The 21,530-nt window shown below is 37.5% G+C and overlaps 1 protein-coding gene across 2 annotated transcripts in view; it reads left to right on the forward strand.

Moving 5' to 3' along the window:
- ARHGAP42 (Rho GTPase activating protein 42) overlaps nt 1-21,530 on the forward strand; it is a 285,948-nt gene that overhangs the window by 184,643 nt on the left and 79,775 nt on the right. For both annotated transcript variants that reach the window (XM_022562065.2, XM_089915446.1), the window contains exon 5: nt 18,556-18,657. In XM_022562065.2, the coding sequence (XP_022417773.2) occupies nt 18,556-18,657 (102 nt within the window). The remainder of the gene's footprint in view (nt 1-18,555; nt 18,658-21,530) is intronic.

A 21,530-nucleotide genomic window follows, 5' to 3' on the forward strand; every position in this document is an offset into this window, starting at 1 on the left:
TTCTTATTATAAATCATAATATTACAACTCTCAACCCCCCAAAAAGAAAGCATTATGAAAAATATGGCTTTATTTTAGTTCCAAGCAAGTGTTTCATAGGACTTTTATTCACAGAAGAATCAGGAACAAAAGTGTGTGTAGTCTATAGCAAGTTCCTCATATTTTCTTGTCCTTGTCTCTCCCCACCCCCCATCCCCCAGCTGACCCTACTTATATGTAGTCTTCAGATCCTTAGGTCTAAAAACATTTACTAACCTTTTTTATGGCAGGTAGACATTTTTCTTAGACTTGAAGGTGCAAAGATGTGTTAAGTTGTAGGAAATAACTCAAAGTCAGCAACTACTGATGGATGAGATAGAGACAGTTTATGTATATGTCATGATGAATGCTGACTTAGAGGTATATGTAGGTACGGAGTGCTTTGGGGTCACAAAAGGCACTTGATCTAATGTGGAAGTCTGATCTCTGGAAAGGTGATGCCTGGGGTGAGTCTTGAGAGATGAGTGAGAGTTAACCAGGGAAGAAGGGCCTTTCGGGCAGAACAGAGAGCATAGGCAAAGCAGGCAAGAGGTCGTAATGGTTTGTGGGAAGAACTTCAGGAATGCTGGTGTTAGTAGAACATAAAATACGGAGTTGGAAGTGTTGGAGATGAGATCAAAGAGATATGTCAGTGCTGCATTACCAAAGGTCTTGTTTGCTTTGCTGAGAGTGGACTTTTTTTCTGTAGTTTTTGGAAAATTTACCTAGGGAAACCTGATAGTAAGAACTGTGTTTTAGATTAAATATTCTAACTCAAATATAGATAACCGGTAGGGACAAGGAACACCATCTGCAGGAAGACCAGGTAGGTGTTAATTAACATAGTTTAGCTGGGAGACCTCAGGGCCCTAAATTATTGCAGTGAATTTGAAATCTAGAAATGGAAGTTTTGAAATACATTTTGGAGGCAGAAATCATAGGCAGGATGTCTAGATGTGGATGTTTAGGGAAAGGGAGCAGTCTGAAAGAATGGCAGGTTTCCCTGTCTTAGTTCATAGGCACATTCCTGTTTTTTCTAGCTTTGTCGTCCTTCACACCTGCTGTCACCCCTCATGCCCATACAGTCACCAAATCATGAATGATTTCCTGAATTGATACCTTTGTACTTATTCCTGTATTTTTTTTTTTTAATTCAGGCCTCAATTATTTCTTGGCTATACTTCTCCTCTCAAATGCTTCCTTCATTTTGCTACCAGAGGAATCTCACTTAAAATAAATCTGATCTTTCTCTGCCCCTCAACCTCCCTCCAAATAAAACTTTATGAATGATATAAAGCATGGGGTCTGGGGTCTAAAACTTATCAGGATGTGTAGAAATTTTATTCTTTGACAACCATAATTTACCTCCCAAATGGCCTTTTTGCACTTGGAAGTAGTTTAATCATTTTTGGTCCTGACCCATGTCATGCACTGGTCCCCTTTGTCTGACTAATGCATTTTATTGTCTTTGCTTTGCTTTGTCTCTCTCCCCCACTAGACTATGAGGGCCTTGAGCATAGACAGTATGTCTTGCTCATGTTTGTCCTTAGAATGTTCAGTATTAACTGAATGAATAAACCAGGGTGTTTGTAGGAGAAAGGTAGCCTTTCTTAGATCATTCCCAGAGAAAAGCACTAAAGAAAAAACATGTATAATAAAATACCCTGAGCGAAAGCCCTGTGTAATGTGGGCAGACGCTGAACAAGTTGCAACAATCGAAGTCCCTGAAAGATATGCCTTTCACTGTATGTATTTTTGAACTAGCACAGTTGGGGCAAGTGAGCTGTGTCCTGGGAGTAACCTGTTGTTTGGAAAACAGGTACTCAGTGGCTCCTGATCTGGGTCAGATTATAACCAATAGCAGTCTGTTGCTTGAAGATTCTGTTTACTAGTTAGTAAGTTGTGTTATACTGATGGATTCAGGCTCTAACAAAGTAGTGCTGTAGGCTTATCCCTAATTCACACTGTTAAAATCTGGTGTCTTAGTTCTGTGTTTAGAAAGTATGATAAAAAGAAGTCACTTTTATAAAGTGACTGATTATATATGACATCTGTCTAGAACCAAATGAAGAAGAAAATATTCACAAAGAAGGCCTTATAGCTCCTTCTGGAAAAGTCTTAAAATGCCAGGTTTCTAGTCAGTCACCATAGTTCCCATGTACTGTCAAGTTAGCTGTTGATTTCTGTGTGCCCATAAAACAGAAGCACTTTTTATTTCTGGCTTTCCACGTTAATCCAGTGACGGAGCTCTCAGGAAGAAGATGTCTGGCCCACTTGGTCATATTTGTTAGTTGTTATGACCTCTTGTCTACCAGCATCGTCAGATATACTAAGTAGTTTAAAAATTCTTCCCTATGACTCACCTAAATATCTCAAATTTAGTCCATTTCCTTCTGCTGTTTCCTCAACTGGTGGAACACCGTGTGAAATACTCAGAGAACAGGTGGTCACCATGTGAAATACTCAGATTTTACAAGCAACTAAAAGAACTTGTAAATTATTTCCTTCACCTTAGATTTCCCTTCTCGTGCTCATCATGTGTTCGTCAGAATGCCAGGAGCATTCAAATAATGTGATTCCGTGGAGGGTTGAAGGATCATTTGATGAGGAATGACAGAATCCTTATTCAACCAGCGCTGCTCTTTAGAGAAACATTTAGGGGCATGTGTGTGCGTGTTTCTTTTTTTTTTTTTTTTTTTTTTTTTGCGGTACGCAGGCCTCTCACTGTTGTGACCTCTCCCGTTGCGGAGCACAGGCTCCGGACGCGCAGGCTCAGCGGCCATGGCTCACAGGCCCAGCCGCTCCGCTGCATGTGGGATCTTCCCGGACCGGGGCACGAACCGGCAGACTCTCAACCACTGCACCACCAGGGAAGCCCTGTGCGTGTTTCTTTATGGGATTAAATTAGGGCTTTTTGAGTCTTAGGGTCTTAAATTTCGCTTTTATGCTATTCTAAATTAATTTTACTCAGCTTAAATAAATTTATTGAACTTGTGGTTCAAGTTGGACTTGTGATAAGGAGAGAGAATATTTGGACTCTAGGAAAGAACAAATAGATAACCCCTATTCTTAGCCTTTGCATTGAAATGAACTTTCTAATTAACACTAAGAGTATTGTTAATAATATACAAAAGAGATTAGGTTGGGCTAAAACTTTCCTTTTCACTTATTTGAAATGACCACAGTGAATGACCCAAAGGACATAAATAAGAATTAAGGTGAGGGAAAATTTAGAATCACAAATAATTGACAAACAGCACAGATGGCTACTCTTTTAATTTAATTAACTGAAAGAAAATTATATCCTTTGGCATAAATTTTAACTTCCTTTGAGAAAGTGTCTTTGGAAGTTTATTTAAATCTATGAAAATCGGAATACCTAAATATTTATATTGTTTGGCATGTTAATAGTTGGAAGAAAGAATAATACAAATTATTCATGTTAATTAATTCTGAACTTTTTGTAGCCACAGTACTAAACTTTTAAGAATTATTTTTGCTAATTGTATTTGGTAAATTCCCTAATAAAGAATAATCCTATTTCTTAAGTCAAGCTCTATATACACTTGGTGGAAAATTTTATTTTAGCTTCTCTCCATTGTTCATTTTCACAACTTGGTTGTTTTAAGTCTCAAAGCTGGACTAAGATCATCATTAAAAACATTTATTAACTATTTCTTGAGAAATAGTGAATCACTCCGTGCCTAGGAGTTAAGCCCACCTTTTACTAACCAAAATCTTTTTTGTTTTTCTCTGTTATTCTTTGATAAATAAGAACGAATTAAGCATTGTTTGTGACTAGTTTGAATTTTAGCGTTATTGCATTCCAGTGAAAATAAAAAATTTTTCAGTTTTCCACACTTCTAGTCTTACAATCTGAAGAAGTGTCTAAATGTATTCTGACAAATATTCCTTCACAGAATTTAACAGGATTAGGTTTGACCAGCCCTCCCTTATAACCAGCATCGTTATAAACAGTCTACACTTCAGGGACCTGTAGGAGTGATAACTTTGGTAACGTCACTAGAGGCAAGACAGTGACTCTAGACTACACAGACTACATCTCACAAGTGTTCTCATCATGTTTATATGACGAAACGGAGAGACTTCTTGTTTATAAAGCAAAAGTGATATGTAGCTGTTTAAACTTCAGGCACAAACAGCACTGAATGCTGAACTAGCACAGTAGAGTAAAAAAATATATATAAGTGTATTTTTGTGAATGAAAATTGAGATTTGTTCTTAAGTTTGTGGCTTAAGTTGTGTGGCTTGAAAGTAACCAACTGGTACCAATACCATCCAGCCTCCACATTTAACTACCAAGTTGACAGTTTTCAATGCTGGCAACCTTTGGTGCTTTGTCTCCTTCCTTTAAGCTTTTCATTGTTCTTAGCAGTTAGTGTGACATTTTGAGGATTGGTGTCTAAAACCCCAAACTAAATAAGACCAAGGAGTAGCTAAGATTGTATCAATACTTGCTGAAAGTGAAACAGTAGTTATTTCTTACTAATCCCTACCTTACTGACTGTCGATATTTATCTTTTTGTATCAGGGGTTGTTTGCCAACTGGCAGGGCCACACCACCAATGGCCATCCCTCTGAGGTATTTCTTATGGTGGGTGTACCTAGGAAAAGCTTATGTAGAGCAATGCCAGAGAAATAACCATGTTTGTGCTTTAAGCAGTTAACTACTTTATACTCTACTTGCTTCCATAATGTTTAAGCTGAAGTCATTGAATCCAACTATTAGGTGACAGATAAGATGAACAAGGCCCTAGAGTTGTTAACATGTCCAAGGTAATACGTTTGGTGATAAAATCCAGAGAATAGCTATGACTGTGTGACAGTGTTTACAGAATTGGCTGATTATAATTCATTTGGTCAGCAGTTACACATTGAGCCTTTTTTCATGTGGGAAATACCATGTTAACTAACAGTTTAGTCCAAGGTTTCTCAGCCTCCACACTATTAACATGTTGGGCTGAATAAATCAATCAGGATCAATTTCTCTCTCTCTCTCTCTCTCTCTCTCTCTCTCTCTCTCTCTCTCACACACACACACACACACACACACGCACATGCACACACACGCGCACACACACACACATACACACACACATTCTCTCCTTCTCTTTCCTGTCATCTTTATCCTGGGAAGCCCTTCAGCCTGTCTGTAGAAATTAGACTTTAGACAGAAATACCTGCAATGATAACTTGTTCTCATAAAGAGAGGTTAACCTCTGAGGTTAACCTAATGTTGAAAGTCAAGGAAGGAAGGGCAGAGGAATTGAGCAGAAAGGGCATTCTGCAGTACAAGATCAGAGCATGTTCTTCCCTGTGGGAGAAAAGGTTGAAGGAGGAACACCAGACATTTTTGGAAGGCTTCTGGAAGCTGGCCCCCCAATGCTTCTGCTCATATTCTGTGAACAAAACTTATTCATATGACACATCTCCTTGCTTGGAGATTGGGAAATGCAATCTTTATTCTTGGCGGCTGTGTGCCCTGCTACAATTTAGGGGTTCTATTACTGTGGAAAAGGATGGCACTCTGCCAAAAAAGGCTTTTGATAAAAGCAGAAATAAAGAATTCCATGAGCTTATACACAGGAGAGGGCTGTTCCAAGCTTCGGCTCATGTGAGTAATTCTTTGATATTGACCAAGGCACTTCAACCCTTTGGAGGATGGGGGTCATTTTCCTTTAAAATGTTAAAACTAAGCAGTTGTGCTCTTTATGCTGATGTTGAGAAAGGTCTTGTGTTTTAGTCTGGACTCCACCCTTTTGCTGATTGAGTGGACTATAGTTAATTTCCATGAACCTCATTTTTCCACTGTATAACATGGGAATCATGATAACACATTATTTATTTCCTATTTATAAACGTGATCTTCTTGAAAGCCTATGATATTGAATGTACAAAATCGGCTCAAGAGAACAAGGTTGTGAATGAGTCTGCAAAACCCTTGAAAATGTGATACTTTTATTATCAAAAATCATAAAGATAGCAAACTCAGCAAGATAAAATCTTAAATCCATATCTCAGGAATGTGTGTATTGGTATTAGGCCCAGTTTATGCCCTTCCCAGGCCCTTAGGGTTTGCTCAGAAGATAACTGTGGCCTAGGGTTGTCACTTCTTATTCCTCACACATGATCAGGGCCTGGCTCCAGCCAGGCCCCCATCACCCTGCTTCAGTGGGAGTTGCAGCAGCTGTGGTGCACAGGCTCAGTGGCCCATTGGCCTTTGCTCATCACATATGGACTCTTGATAGAGTACGAGGGTGGACCCTGGGCTCTGGCCTCTCCCACAACTACTGGAGGGCCAGATGACAATCTGAAAGAACTCAGGAGAGTTCCTGTCCCATGGAGCAAATGTTGACCACTTATGGGAGAAACTGGCAGATAAATCCTTGCTTACCCAATGGAAATGTCCTGAGGTGTGTTGGTTTTGTAAAACCTGAATGGATATGTACCTTATTGCCTGAGCAACTGGCTGTTTTTCCTCCTGTTTCTGTGGTTCATTCAGTAATAAACACTTGTATTTTCTTCCCTCCTTTCCTGTCTGTTCCCTTTTTCTCTACTGTTACTCCACAAGGTTGTATGCTAGTTGTAGCAGGCAACAACTTTGCCTCAGGCTCTGTTTTCTAGGAACTTTGGATTAAAAAAAAGTATAATATTAATATAATATGAAAAATTAATTTCCACTCGCTGTGGCTTTCACTTTGGGAGTTAAGGAAAAACACCTCTCTCTGTCTCAGTCAGATGCAGTACTTATCATGAGCATTCTCTGTCATAGTGTCAGTCTTTTGTCCCCATGTTTGTTGTCCTTCCATGTTATCAAGTTTTTGAATTTTGTGACTGAGATTTTTATTTTATTCTCCAAGTCCTCTGTCATCCAAGAAGAGAAATTTGACTGTCGGGCATGAAGAAAAGCTTTGGATTACTTTTAATTAGGAAATCCCTAAACTCACTCAGGGTAATTTTCCAAACATCCTGCCTGGAGTGTGCAGAGTTGTGTAACTTTAGGTTTATCCATGATGTCATGCCAGAGCCCATAAGATTATAGCCACTCCAGATGCTATCCACCCTCCTGATCGCAATCTTCTGTCTTTACACAGTCCACAAGAGGATTGATTAACAATCAAAAATCATCCAAAACGTTTAGTAGCATTCTCTATCTCTCCTAAAGTCTAAAGTAGCATTATAAGTACCTCCTCTGCTTCCTGCTCCTTTTGTCTGTCTTCTTTCTTCCCATTTTCCTCATTTCATCCATTTATTCCCTTTAATGTTTTTCAGTGCTATAATTTTCCCTATAAGCATTGATTCTGCTGTATCCAGAAATTTTAATGTTTAATTTTCATTTAGTTTAAAATGTTTTTAATCTCTCTTCAGATTTCCTCTTTAACCTATGTGTCATTTAGAAGTGTGTTGTTTAATCTCTGAGTATTTTGTGATTTTCCAGCTATCTTTATGTTGTTGATTTCCAACTTAATTCCACTGTGCTCTGAGAATGATTTCTATTCTTTTAAATTTGCTAAGATGTGTTTTATGGCCCAGAATGTAGTCTGTGTTGGTGAACATTCCATGCGAGCTTGAGAAGAATGTATAATAATAGTACAGTACGATAGTACAGTAAAACTTTTGAGACCTTGTGTGTTTGTAAATAGTTTTATTCTACCCTCAATCTAGATTGACAATTTGGATATAGAAATCTAGGTCGGAATTCATTATTCCTGAGAATTTTGAAGGCACTGCACCTTTGTTTTACAACTTCCTGTGTTGTTGCTGTGGGTTCATAATTGATTTCTGATGATTTTTATTTGACCTCTGTTTTTAGGCTTTGATTTTATTCATGGTTTTGTAATATTTTCTCATTTTTTGTGCCTTGTATATATTGTGTCATTTCAATATGGATACTTTTTATCAGTTCTGGAAATTTTCATGAATTATTTTTTTGGTCATTCCCTCCCTACATTTTTTTCTTTCAGTAGTTCTGTTAGTCAGATGTTGGGTTTCATGATTAAGCTTCTAATTTTTCTTATCTTTTCTCATCTATTTTCCTTTTTAGTTCACAGCTCTCTTGTTTTATTCATTTACTTATACCGCATTCACATTTTCATATTTATATAGCAACCATTCTCATGAGTTCAATGTGTATATTTTTGTCTTATGTTCTTAACAAAATTGGTATTATTTTTCTATGCATGGCTCTTTAATTTACATAAATGATTTTGTGATATTTATCTATTTTGTGCTTTGTGGTTTTCACTCAAAATTGTGTTTTAAGATCCATCCACATGTAATATTTACTTCATGCCTACCAGTTCATGGTATGCTTCTAATTCATTTATGTCCACCAATAAATACCCTGGCTATCTTCCCGTTTTCACAAATCCTCATTTGTGTTTCCTTATGGACTTTTCTGTGAGGATCTTTTCAGGATGTACACCAGAAGCTGGTTTTTAGGGCACACATATATGCCACTTAGAAATGTTGAATTTCTCTTTGGAAAGGCTGTACTTCTCTACAATCACACCATATAGAAGGGTTCCTGTGTCTCCAAATTCACTCAACGTGTAGTGTTATTCAGCTTTCTAACTCTTGCCAATCAATAGCTGATAGATATAATGTGATATCTTAATATTTTAATTTGCTTTTCTCTTAAGTACTAATGAGTTTGAAAAGTTCTTTATATGTTTGTTACTCTTTTGGCTTTCTTCTGTGTTATTCCTTCATATCCTTCACATATATTTTTATCTGTTTGTTTTTCTATCTTTCCAATTTGTAAGAGTTCATTATAGAGGCAAATATGAAACCTCTGGCTCCTATGAATCTGATCACTTGGACGTGGTAGTGGTGAGATAATTGGAATGGGGCAGATATAATGGATTGTGCTGGTGCAACTACCCAGGAAGAAGCCCTTTTGGAATGTCTGTATTTCAGCAGATTGAGGAGGAGGGACTTGGTGGGGAATGGCTTGGGAGACTGGGAATGGTTGGGTGCAGTTACCCAGAGGTGGGACATTGCTGTGAAAGCTATACTAGGATTCTCAACAACCTGGGTTTCTGGATACCAGGCATCTCTTGGACCTCAGGAAACTCCTGTGTGGGTAGCAAGTGTGTGGAATATCCAAGCATCTGGCCCTTCTCAGACTTAGAAATGGTAGTGTCACCCTAGGCTGCTGTTCTGAGCAGTGAGGAAGTCCCGCTATCAGAGGAGAAAGAAGTCTAGCCGGGATTGGTAGTTAGAGCTATATCTTTTCCTCTCAATGCCTAGCATGGTGCCAGTTTATAAGAATTACACATTTTTCTGGAATAGAAATTTAGCTATCAGTATTTATTATTACTCTTCGTATTACTATTTCTACTACTATGCATTCACTCGAAGGATTTTCAAAATATATGTATAATGCTTATTTAGCTGATGGTTATGCTAACATGTTGACTTAAATAGTTGCATGGGAAATTTTGCAATATCCTGAGTGGCAATAATAACCTTGAAGTTGTCTTAAAATTCAGATGCATAAATCCTAAATATGTGCTCCATTTAAAAAAAAAAGGAATATAGAAAATACTTTTTTCATTTCCTCTATTTAAAAAAATTTTGATCATGGTAACATTAAAATAAAGGTTGCTAAGACAGCTGTTTAAACAAAGCTTTGCGTTAATCTTTTATAGAAAAAAATGCAATTAGATAAAGCTTTGAGAATTTCTCTTTGTGATTTTCTAAATGTTGTGGTAGAGTCTACTTTTCACCTTTGGCACCCTCTTGTGGTCAATGCAAGGCATTGATTAGGCCTTGATTTTAACAGTTGTGTATAATTTAACACTTTTTATTTATGTGAGAGACCTATAGTTTATATGAATATTTGACTTTTTTGTCATATACAACAACTTTAAGAGTAAGACTGACACTTGGAGTTTTCTTCCTGTTCCTTACTTCAGGGTATGCAGTGAAGGTGTGGCATGACCACAGTTGCTAATCTTAGAAGCTAAGTGATAATGTGATCATGTGCTCAGAGTAAATACAGTGTAGCTTGGAACACAAATTGAAGACCTTGAACTTACCTTACACTTTTGCAACTGTAATTGGGTTTGGGGATTAATTTGCCATTTTTGATGGTATATTTTAAGATTTTATAACACACATACAAACATATATTACACATATATATGATTTCATTTTCCATGATTACCTAGTTCAAATGCACTTACTGTGGGTTTATAGAAAATGTCATACCATTGTGACATAGTCTCCCTTTCTTTGAGTCATGGTATGATAATAAGAAGACATCGATCACATACAGTGTTTAGTAAAGATTTGTGTGTTATTTTCCCTTCCTTCTGCAGCACTGGTTTCAGAGAAAATTCTTCACTTGATATCCACGACAAGTAACACAAAGGACAGGAGGTAGCTGTGTAGTATTAAGTATTACTAAGGCCAAATAAGACTTGACTTACAGGAGCAGTAAATCATGGCTTTTGGGGGGAGATGTGAGTTGCAAGAAGTGCTCTTGGCTTTCAAGAACACGCTTCCTTAGATTATAGCTGTCCTTCACGTATCCTACTCTTTCAACTCAGCTCTTTAATTTTATGCTAGAACTGAGTGTGTTTTTGTTGTCTACATCATGGGACCCTTTGAGTAAATCCTTTTCCCGGGCCTGGTGGTGTGAAGGGCCAGGGTTTGAATAAGAGTCCAGGAAGTGCTTCTGGGAACAATTTTTGTATTGCCAGGAATGCTGATGTGTTGGCACGGAATTAACATTTCCCAAAACACCATCAAACACTGACTGAAAAACAAAGATGCAAGTGTAGTCACCACAGCTGTGTTCTCTTTTCCCCCAAATAGTTTCTTCTCTGCACAGTGAGAAAATTTAAGCCCCCTATTGTAAGATGAAAGTGGGTCAGTTTTGTGTACTACACTGTAAGGCAGCTGGTTGCCCCCAGTATTCATGTATCACTGGGATTGAGTTAAGGCCATTTGTGCAGAATTGTCCCTTATATCATGGATATTGGTTTTTTTGATCAAATGGAATGTTTGTGAGGGACTGTGGTGCCGTGTTATAAGAGGAATAATTTCACTTGTTAATTACATATTTATTGAGCACTCTCTCAAATTTTCAGTTTTAAGGATGAGAAGATACATGCATAAATTTCCCTGCTACAATGTAGGACATGAACACCATAAGAAACTCATATATAAAGCTATATGAGCATCCAAAGGGAGAGAGAGTAGATGGAGGGGACATGTGAATGAGGTCTGTTTAAGCTGGATGCTAAGAGTAGATCTAACTTGAATGTGTGGTTGTTGGAAAAAGTAAGCATTTGTATCAGAGAGGAGGTGGTCTGCAGAGAATAGAGAATAGGAGCTCAAAAGGGCTAATGAGAGAGGGCTTCCCTGGTGGTGCAGTGGTTGAGAGTCCGCCTGCCGATTCAGGGGACACGGGTTCATGCCCCGGTCTGGAGAGATCCCATATGCCGTGGAGTGGCTGGGCCGCTGAGCCTGCGCGTCCGGAGCCTGTGCTCCGTAACAGGAGAGGCCACTACAGTGAGAGGCCGCGTACCGTAAAAAAAAAAAAAAAAAAAAAAAAAAAGGGCAAATGAGAGAGACTTTTGGAGAAATTGCTTGGGCAGGTCAGTTGTGAGCATGAAATGCCAGATTAAAGAGTAACGTCCACTGAGCTAACGATGGAATGTTCACCCAGGTATCTCTTTCAACCGTGGACAGGACAAGCTCCTCCCATTCTGAACCTTGGACTTCTCTGCTTTCTTTTGGGTTCTCTCCTGTACATTTTGTTGTGTGAGTTCCTCTAAAGACCTTTTTTGGATGGGAATGCCACTTTTTATTTTTCAATTTTGTTTCTTCTAGTAGAGCCACATTTTCTCCTTAAATAATAAAAATGCTTTGAAGATGTTGATTCCCCCCCCCCGTCATTTACAGGTATAATACTGTAATGCACAGACATACCAGTACTCTTCAAAGGTCTAAAAGTGACTAGAACCTTTACAGCAGAACCCTACTTGCTCTTTCCATTTAATGCCATTTTACCAGTTAAGTTTCTAAAGTTCCATCTTTGCAACTAGATCATGATGGGTTCCTGGAAATATAATTGAGGAGATAAAACGTTTAGAGTGCCAGTGGGTCAAAATGGAATTCTGTGGATGTATTAACCTGGATCTGACACCCTCAGGGTCCTCAGAAAGACAGGTCAGAGGCCTGCCCCTCTTCTCCTTTCTTCTTCTCTAACTCCCAAACTCCCTTCCTCTCCTCTCCTCATCCATCCATCATTTTTAATTAATCTCCTCCAAATACATGTGCAAATAATGAAGCAAAGCGTTATGCATAATAATCACAGAGCTTGTTAAAAATAACAATGTCTGAATCTCTATATGAGGGAAATAAGAATCTACATTTTTAATAGGCTTTAAAATACTTGACTCTGATTAAGGTGGTCCAGCTATTGCACTTCAAGAGACACTGAAATAAAAGCAAGGAATAGTACTTCTTTAGCCAATAAAATTTATGAGTGTGATCACCTAGTATTTATTTCATATGGACCCATGAATGGAAAAGACATACCTGGTGGATAACATATTTATAGTTGAAGAAGATTATATGCCCAGGCATGTCCTGTTCTCTTTAAGATTTTATTCCATTTGCATTTCTATAAAAGTATGCCAGAGGATAAAAGGTAAAGTATCCTCCTCCTCCACAAAAGACTAGACTGGTTTACAGCTCCCCTAGAGAACAGTGTCATTTTAGGGATATGCAAAGGTCAGCTATTAGAGTTCTGTTGAGTATATGACACAGATGTTGCTAATCCTTTTGACTTGACTGAACTGTTCTAATTATTTCATGCTACCAGGTTTTGAAGGTCTGTTTTCCTTCCTGTCAAAAATGAGTTGTGTGAAATATCAGGCATCTTTTTTTAAAAAATATATATTATTTAATTTATTTTTTTATACAGCAGGTTCTTATTAGTCATCAATTTTATACACATTAGTGTATACATGTCAATCCCAATCACCCAATTCAGCACACCACCATCCCCACCCCCCTGCGGTTTTCCCCCCTTGGTGTCCATATGTTTGTTCTCTACATTTGTGTCTCAACTTCTGCCCTACAAACCGGTTCATCTGTACCATTTTTCTAGGTTCCACATACATGCGTTAATATACAATATTTGTTTTTCTCTTTCTGACTTATTACTTCACTCTGTATGACAGTCTCTAGATCCATCCACGTCTCAACAAATGACTCAATTTCGTTCCTTTTTATGGCTGAGTAATATTCCATTGTATATATGTACCACAACTTCTTTATCCATTCGTCTGTTGATGGGCATTTAGGTTGCTTCCATGACCTGGCTATTGTAAATAGTGCTGCAGTGAACATTGGGTTGCATGTGTCTTTTTGAATTATGGTTTTCTCTGGGTATATGCCCAGTAATGGGATTGCTGGATCATATGGTAATTCTATTTTTAGTTTTTTAAGGAACATCCATACTGTTCTCCATAGTGGCTGTATCAATTTACATTCCCACCAAGAGTGCAAGAGGGTTCCCTTTTCTCCACACCCTCTCCAGCATTTGTTGTTTGTAGATTTTCTGATGATGCCCATTCTAACTAGTGTGAGGTGATACTAGTTGTAGTTTTGATTTGCATTTCTCTAATAATTAGTGATGTTGAGCAGCTTTTCATGTGCTTCTGGGCCATCTGTATGTCTTCTTTGGAGAAATGTCTATTTAGGTCTTTTGCCCATTTTTGGATTGCGTTGTTTGTTTCTTTAATATTGAGCTGCGTGAGCTGTTTATATATTTTGGAGATTAATCCTTTGTTCGTTGATTCATTTGCAAATATTTTCTCCCATTCTGAGGGTTGCCTTTTCGCCTTGTTTATGGTATCCTTTGCTGTGCAAAAGCTTTGAAGTTTCATTAGGTCCCATTTGTTTATTTTTGTTTTTATTTCCATTACTCTAGGAGGTGGATCAAGAAAAGATCTTGCCGTGATTTATGTCAAACAGTGTTCATCCTATGTTTTCCTCTAAGAGTTTTATAGTGTCCAGTTTTACATTTAGGTCTCAAATCCATTTTGAGTTTATTTTTGTGTATAGTGTTAGGGAGTGTTCTAATTTCATTCTTTTACATGTAGCTGTCCAGTTTTCCCAGCACCACTTATTGAAGAGACTGTCTTTTCTCCATTGTATATCCTTGCCTCCTTTGTCATAGATTAGTTGACCATAGGTGCATGGGTTTAGCTCTGGGCTTTCTATCTTGTTCCATTGATCTATGTTTCTGTTTTTGTGCCAGTACCATATTGTCTTGATTACTGTAGCTTTGTAGTATAGTCCGAAGTCAGGGAGTCTGATTCCTCCAGCTCCGTGTTTTTCCCTCAAGACTACTTTGGCTATTCGGGGTCTTTTGTGTCTCCATATAAATTTTAAGATTTTTTGTTCTAGTTCTATAAAAAATGCCATTGGTAATTTGATAGGGATTGCATTGATGATTTGATAGGGATTGCATTGAATCTGTAGATTGCTTTGGGTGGTATAGTCATTTTCACAATGTTGATTCTTCCAATCCAAGAACATGTTATATCTCTCCATCTGTTGGTAGCATCTTTAATTTCTTTCACCAGTGTCTTATAGTTTTCTGCATACAGGTGTTTTGTCTCCCTAGGTAAGTTTATTCCTAGGTATTTTATTGTTTTTGTTGCAGTGGTAAATGGGAGTGTTTCCTTAATTTCTCTTTCAGATTTTTCATCATTAGTGTATAGGAATGCAAGAGATTTCTGTGCATTAATTTTGTATCCTGCTATGTTACCAAATTCATTGATTAGCTCTAATAGTTTTCTGGTGGCATTTTTAGGATTCTCTACGTATAGTATCATGTCATCTGCAAACAGTGACAGTTTCACTTCTTCTTTTCCAATTTGGATTCCTTTTATTCCTTTTTCTTATCTGATTGCCGTGGCTAGGACTTCCAAAACTATGTTGAATAATGGTGAGAGTGGACATCCTTGTCTTGTTCCTGACCTTAGAGGAAATGCTTTCATTTTTTCACCATTGAGAATGATGTTTGCTGTGGGTTTGTCATTATTATGTTGAGGCAGGTTCCCTCTATGCCCACTTTCTGGAGAGTTTTTATCATAAATGGGCATTGAATTTTGTCAAAAGCTTTTTCTACATCTATTTAGATGACCATATGGTTTTTCTTCTTCAATTTGTTAATATGGTATATCCCATTGATTGATTTGTGTATGTTGAAGAATCCTTGCATCCTTAGGGTAAGTCCCACTTGATCATGGTGTGTGATCCTTTTAATGTGTTGTTGGATTTTGTTTGCTAGTATTTTGTTGAGGATTTTTGCATCTATATTCATCAGTGATATTGGTCTGTAATTTTCTTTTTTTGTAGTATCTTTGTCTGCTTTTGGTATCAGGTGATGGTGGCCTCATAGAATGAGTTTGGGAGCATTCCTTCCTCTGCAAGTTTTGGAAGAGTTTGAGAAGGATGGGTGTTAGCTCTCTTTAAATGTTTGATAGAATTCCCCTCTGAAGCCATCTGGTCCTGGACTTTTGTTTGTTGGAAGATTTTTAATTACAGTTTGAATTTCATTACTTGTGATTGGTCTGTTCATATTTTCTATTTCTTCCTGGTTCAGTCTTGAAAGGTTATACCTGTGTAAGGATTTGTCCATTTCTTCCAGGTTGTCCGTTTTATTGGCATACAGTTGCTTGTAGTAGTCTCTTAGGATGCTTTGTATTTCTGCGGTGTCTGTTGTAACTTCTTTTTCATTTCTAATTTTATTGATTTGAGTCCTCTCCCTCTTTTTCTTCATGAGTCTGGCTAACGGTTTATCAATTTTGTTTATCTTCTCAAAGAAGCAGCTTTTATTTTTATTGATCTTTGCTATTGTTTTCTTTGTTTCCATTTCATTTATTTGTGCTCTGATCTTTATGATTTCTTTCCTTCTGCTAACTTTGGGTTTTGTTTGTTCTTCTTTCTCTAGTTCCTTTAGGTGTAAGGTTAGATTGTTTATTTGAGATGTTTCTTATTTCTTGAGGTAGGCTTGTATAGCTATAAACTTCCCTCTTAGAACTGCTTTTGCTGCACCCCATAGGTTTTGGATCATTGTGTTTTCACTGTCATTTGTCTGTAGGTATTTTTTGATTTCCTCTTTGATTTCTTCAGTGATCTTTTGGTTATTTAGTAACGTATTGTTTAGCCTCCATGTGTTTGTGCTTTTTATGTTCTTTTCCCTCTAATTCATTTCTAATCTCAAGCATTGTGGTCAGAAAAGATGCTTGATATGCTTTCAATTTTTTTTAATTTACTGAGGTTTGATTTGTGACCCAAGATGTGATCTATCCTGGAGAATGTTCCGTGTGCACTTGAGAAGAAAGTGTAATGTGCTGTTTTTGGGTGGAATGTCCTATAAATATCAATTAAATCTATCTGTTCTATTGTGTCATTTAAAGCTTGTGTTTCCTTATCAATTTTCTGTTTGGATGATCTGTCCATTGGTATAAGTGAGGTGTTAAAGTCCCACACTATTATTGTGTTACTGTCGATTTCCTCTTTTATAGCTGCTAGTAGTTGCCTTATGTATTGAGGTACTCCTATGTTGTGTGTATATATATTTATAATTGTTATATCTTCTTCTTGGTTTGATCCTTTGATCATTATGTAGTGTCCTTGCTTGTCTCTTGTAACATTGTTTATTTTAAAGTCTATTTTATCTGTTAATGAGTATAGCTACTCCAGCTTTCTTTTGATTTCCATTTGCATGGAATATCTTTTTCCATCCCCTCACTTTTAGTCTGTATATGTCCCTAGGTCTGAAGTGGGTCTCTTGTAGACAGCATATATATGGGTCTTGTTTTTTTATCCATTCAGCAAGCCTGTGTCTTTTGGTTGGAGCATTTAATCCATTCATGTTTAAGGTAATTATTGATATGTATGTTCCTATGACCCTTTTCTTAATTATTTTGGGGTTGTTTTTGTAGGTCCTTTTCTTCTCTTGTGTTTCCCACAAAGAATTTCCTTTCACATTTGTTGTAGAGCTGGTTTGGTGATGCTGAATTCTCTTAGCTTTTGCTTGTCTGTAAAGCTTTTGATTTCTCCTTCGAATCTGAATGAGATCCTTGCCAGGTAGAGTAATCTTGGTTGTAGGTTTTTCCCTTTCATCACTTTAAGCATATCATGCCACTCCCTCCTGGCTTGTAGAGTTTCTGCTGGGAAATCACCTGTTAACCTTATGGGAATTCCCTTGTATGTTATTTGTCGTTTTTCCCTCGCTGCTTTCAATAATTTTTCTTTGTCTTTAATTTTTGCCATTTTGATTAATATGTGTCTTGGCCTGTTTTTCCTTGCATTTATCCTGTATGGGACTCACTGCGCTTCCTGGACTTGGGTGCCTATTTCCTTTCCCATGTTATGGAAGTTTTTGACTATAATCTCTTCAAATATTTTCTCCAGTCCTTTCTCTCTTCTCCTTCTGGGACCGCTATAATGTGAATGTTGTTGCATTTAATGTTGTCCCAGAGGTCTCTTAGGCTGTCTTCATTTCTTTTCATTCTTTTTTTCTTTATTCTGTTCCACAGCAGTGAATCCCACCATTCTGTCTTCCAGGTCACTTATCCATTCTTCTGCCTCAGTTATTCTGCTATTGATTCCTTCTAGTGTATTTTTCATTTCAGTTATTGTATTGTTCATCTCTGTTTGTTCTTTAATTCGTCTAGATCTTTGTTAAACATTTCTTGCATCTTCTCGAGCTTTGCCTCCATTCTTTTTCCGAGGTCCTGGACCATCTTCACTATCATTATTCTGAATTCTTTTTCTGGAAGGTTGCCTATCTCCACTTCATTTAGTTGTTTTTCTGGGGGTTTATCTTGTTCCTTCATCTGGTACATAGCCCTCTGCCTTTTCATCTTGTCTATCTTTCTATGAATGTGGTTTTTCTTCCACAGGCTGCAGGATTGTAATTCTTCTTGCTTCTGCTGTCTGCCCTCTGGTGGATGAGGCTATCTAAGAGGCTTGTGTAAGTTTCCTGATGGGAGGGACTGGTGGTGGGTAGAGCTGACTGTTGCTCTGGTGGGCAGAGCTCAGTAAGAGGCATCTTTTTTGTGGCTGGGAAATATTATGATTCCTTGAGAAGAGTGTGCAAGTGGTTCTCTAAACTGGTTGTATATTAACTCATCTGAATCACCAAAAAGCCTAAAAGAGATGTTTTCTCTTGGTCCTATCCCAGGTCAAAATTTCTTGCTGAGAATCAGTTATAAAGTGTTCAAAGGTATTCTACTGTAGGCAGCCTGCCCCCTCCATACTATAGTTCCATTAACTTCTTTGAGAGCAGAATACATACTCAAATGATTTTGTTTCACATCCTTCTTCCTACTCTACTTCATCAAGTTTTGCACGTAGTTGAAGCTCACTAAATCTTTATTAAATAATTTCATTGGATGTTTGATGGGGATGGTGGAAATCAAGGTTTTCTTGATTCTCTAATTTGAATGTTTTGTTGTTTTTGTGATCTCCTAGGATGGAAAGAAGAAATTTGACAAGGAGAGTGAAAAATACTATTCTATTCTTGACAAGCATTTAAATTTGTCTGCAAAGAAAAAGGAGTCTCATTTGCAGGAGGTAAGTTTTTCCAAATGAAATGTGGAAAGGGCATTAGCATTGTCCTGTGAAGTCCAAAGTTCGAAAAGTAGACATTATCTCAGAATCTGCTCCTCTTTAATAAAATAATGATAATAAGAATATTTAATTGAGCACTTACTACAGACAGGCACTGTGCTGAGCATTTTACATGCCTTGTGATATTTAATGTTAACAGTTCTAAGAGAAAGATTAGTATTTCCTTCAATAATGAGAAAGAGTGAAACAAGGCTATTTCTTTTTCTTCTTGTTGGGCATATTTTAAATAGCAGGACCTACCAAATTCATGTTATAACATTTATATTAAGTTAAAAATACCTGTTTTTAAGGTGTTGCGTCAGCATTAAGGGGGAAAAAGATACATATACAACTATATGTTTTAAAATCTCCATTATTTTATGTCAATTTTCTGAAAGAACAAGTCAACAGTCAACGTTCCTTATATGCATATACTAACATGTACAGTGTATGCATATAAGGAATCCACTTCTTCCTTTTTTCTGAAAATTTCTTCTCATTGGTAGTGTTTCAACTATAATTAGTCAAATCGAATAGTCCTTTTACTGAGGAATAGTGATGGGATATGTTTTTTTTTAAAAAGGTTCTCTTGTCTTTCATCTTGGCAGCAACTAAATCTTGACACACCATCCATCATTCCCCCAGTGTACAGTGGTGTGTCTCAGAGCTGTGCTAGGAGTTGTTGAGCTAGTCCCCCTACAGCTCATCACTGCTCTCTAGCCCTTAATAGGGAATCTTGTACTGTGCTGAGCCTCCTTTCATCTCTTCTTCCTCTCCTCTCTGTACTTCTAGGGACTGTGGTGGGGAACCTCTTTCAAATGCCTCCTCCTGATCCTCTAGCAAAGCCACCTCCCTTCCTGAACCGTTTTTCAAGTTCAGTCTGGTCCTCTGACCTCCTTCTTCCTATGCTTCTTTCCCTGACCTCCATATTCAGCCATAAAGCATGCTTGACGAGTTAGAGTTCAAATGCAGTGGAACAGTAGTCCAAAAGGCATGGGAGGGTTGCTTCTGATTCCTTTTTTCTATACTCTTATGTTCCCCTACAGGGAATTGAATTTCTTCACTTAAAAATGTTTAATGTTGGGGAGTTTTGTTATTTAAATATGTGTTCATTATAATGAACATCTTGTTATTAACACCTGCTGTTAAAATAGGACAATTTAATATACAGCTGTGGGCCTATGGAAAGGTTTTGGGGCTAAAGTGAAATAGAGAAAAATCTGTTATTAAGGAAAATTATATTTTTAATTTTCATGGACATATTTAATCTTATGAAGTACTATGTTGTTATTTAATATTATGTTCACATATTCCAAACTTCTTAAATGCTCACATATCTCTTTAAACATTGCATTAGAATAAACCTAAGAGAGAATGCGGTATGTAGATGAAGTAGAAAGGGCTCCCCTAACTGTCACCATCATGTACCAAAGGCCATGACCAAGTACCATTTTAAAAATCGACTGTCTCAGAACACTCTTGGACATAAATCACAGCAAGATCTTTTTTGACCCACCTCCTAGAGTAATGAAAATAAAAACAAAAATAAACAAATGGGACCTAATGAAACTTCAAAGCTTTTGTACAGCAAAGGAAACCATAAACAAGATGAAGAGACAGCCCTCAGAATGGGAGAAACTATTTGCAAATGAAACAACTCACAGAAGATTAATTTCCAAAATGTACAAGCAGCTCATGCAACTCAATATCAAAAAAACAAACAACCCAATCCAAAAATGGGTAGAAGACCTAGACATTTCTCCAAAGAAGATACACAGATTGCCAACAAACACATGAAAAAATGCTCAACATCATTAATCATTAGAGAAGTGCAAATCAAAACTACAATGAGGTATCACCTCACACCAGTCAGAATGGCCATCATCAAAAAATCTATAAACAATTAATGCTGGAGAGGGTGTGGAGGAACGGGAACCCTCTTGCACTGTTGGTGGGAATGTAAATTGATACAGCCACTATGGTGAACAGTATGGAGGTTCCTTAAAAGACTAAAAATAGAACTACCATACGACCCAGCAATCCCACTACTGGGCGGATACCTTGAGAAAACCATAATTCAAAAAGAGTCATGTACCACAATGTTCACTGCAGGTCTATTTACAATAGCCAGGACATGGAAGCAACCTAAGTGTCCATTGACAGATGAATGGATAAAGAAGATGTGGCAGGTATATACAATGGAATATTACTCAGCCATAAAATGAAACGAAATGGAGTTATTTGTAGTGAGGTGGATGGACCTAGAGTCTGTCATACAGAGTGAAGTAAGTCAGAAAGAGAAAAACAAATACTGTATGCTAACACAATATATGGAATCTAAAAAAAAAAAAAAAGGTTCTGAAAAACCTAGGGGCAGGGCAGGAATAAAGATGCAGATGTAGAGAATGGACTTGAGGAGAGGGGGATGGGGAAGGGTAAGCTGGGACAAAGTGAGAGAGTAGCACTGACATATATACACTACCAAATGTAAAATAGATAGCTAGTGGGGATCAGCCACATAGCACAGGGAGCTCAGCTTTGTGCTTTGTGACCACCTAAAGGGGTGGGATGGGGGGGTGGGAGGGAGGCGCAAGAGGGAGGAGATATGGGGATATATGTATATGTAGAGCTGATTCACTTTGTTATAAAGCAGAAACTAACACACCATTGTAAAGCAGTTATAGTCCAATGAAGATGTTAAAAAAAAATTAATCTCCAAAATATACAAACAGCTCATGCAACTCAATATCAAAAAAACAAAAAACCCAATCAGAAAACGGGTGGAAGACCTAAATAGACATTCCTCCAAAGAAGACAAACAGCTGGCCAAGAGGCAC

This window comes from Delphinapterus leucas, chromosome 7, assembly GCF_059928025.1.
Source record: "Delphinapterus leucas isolate spDelLeu-1000000601 "Yukka" chromosome 7, BTC_Dleu_Yukka2, whole genome shotgun sequence".
Taxonomy (NCBI): domain Eukaryota; kingdom Metazoa; phylum Chordata; class Mammalia; order Artiodactyla; family Monodontidae; genus Delphinapterus; species Delphinapterus leucas.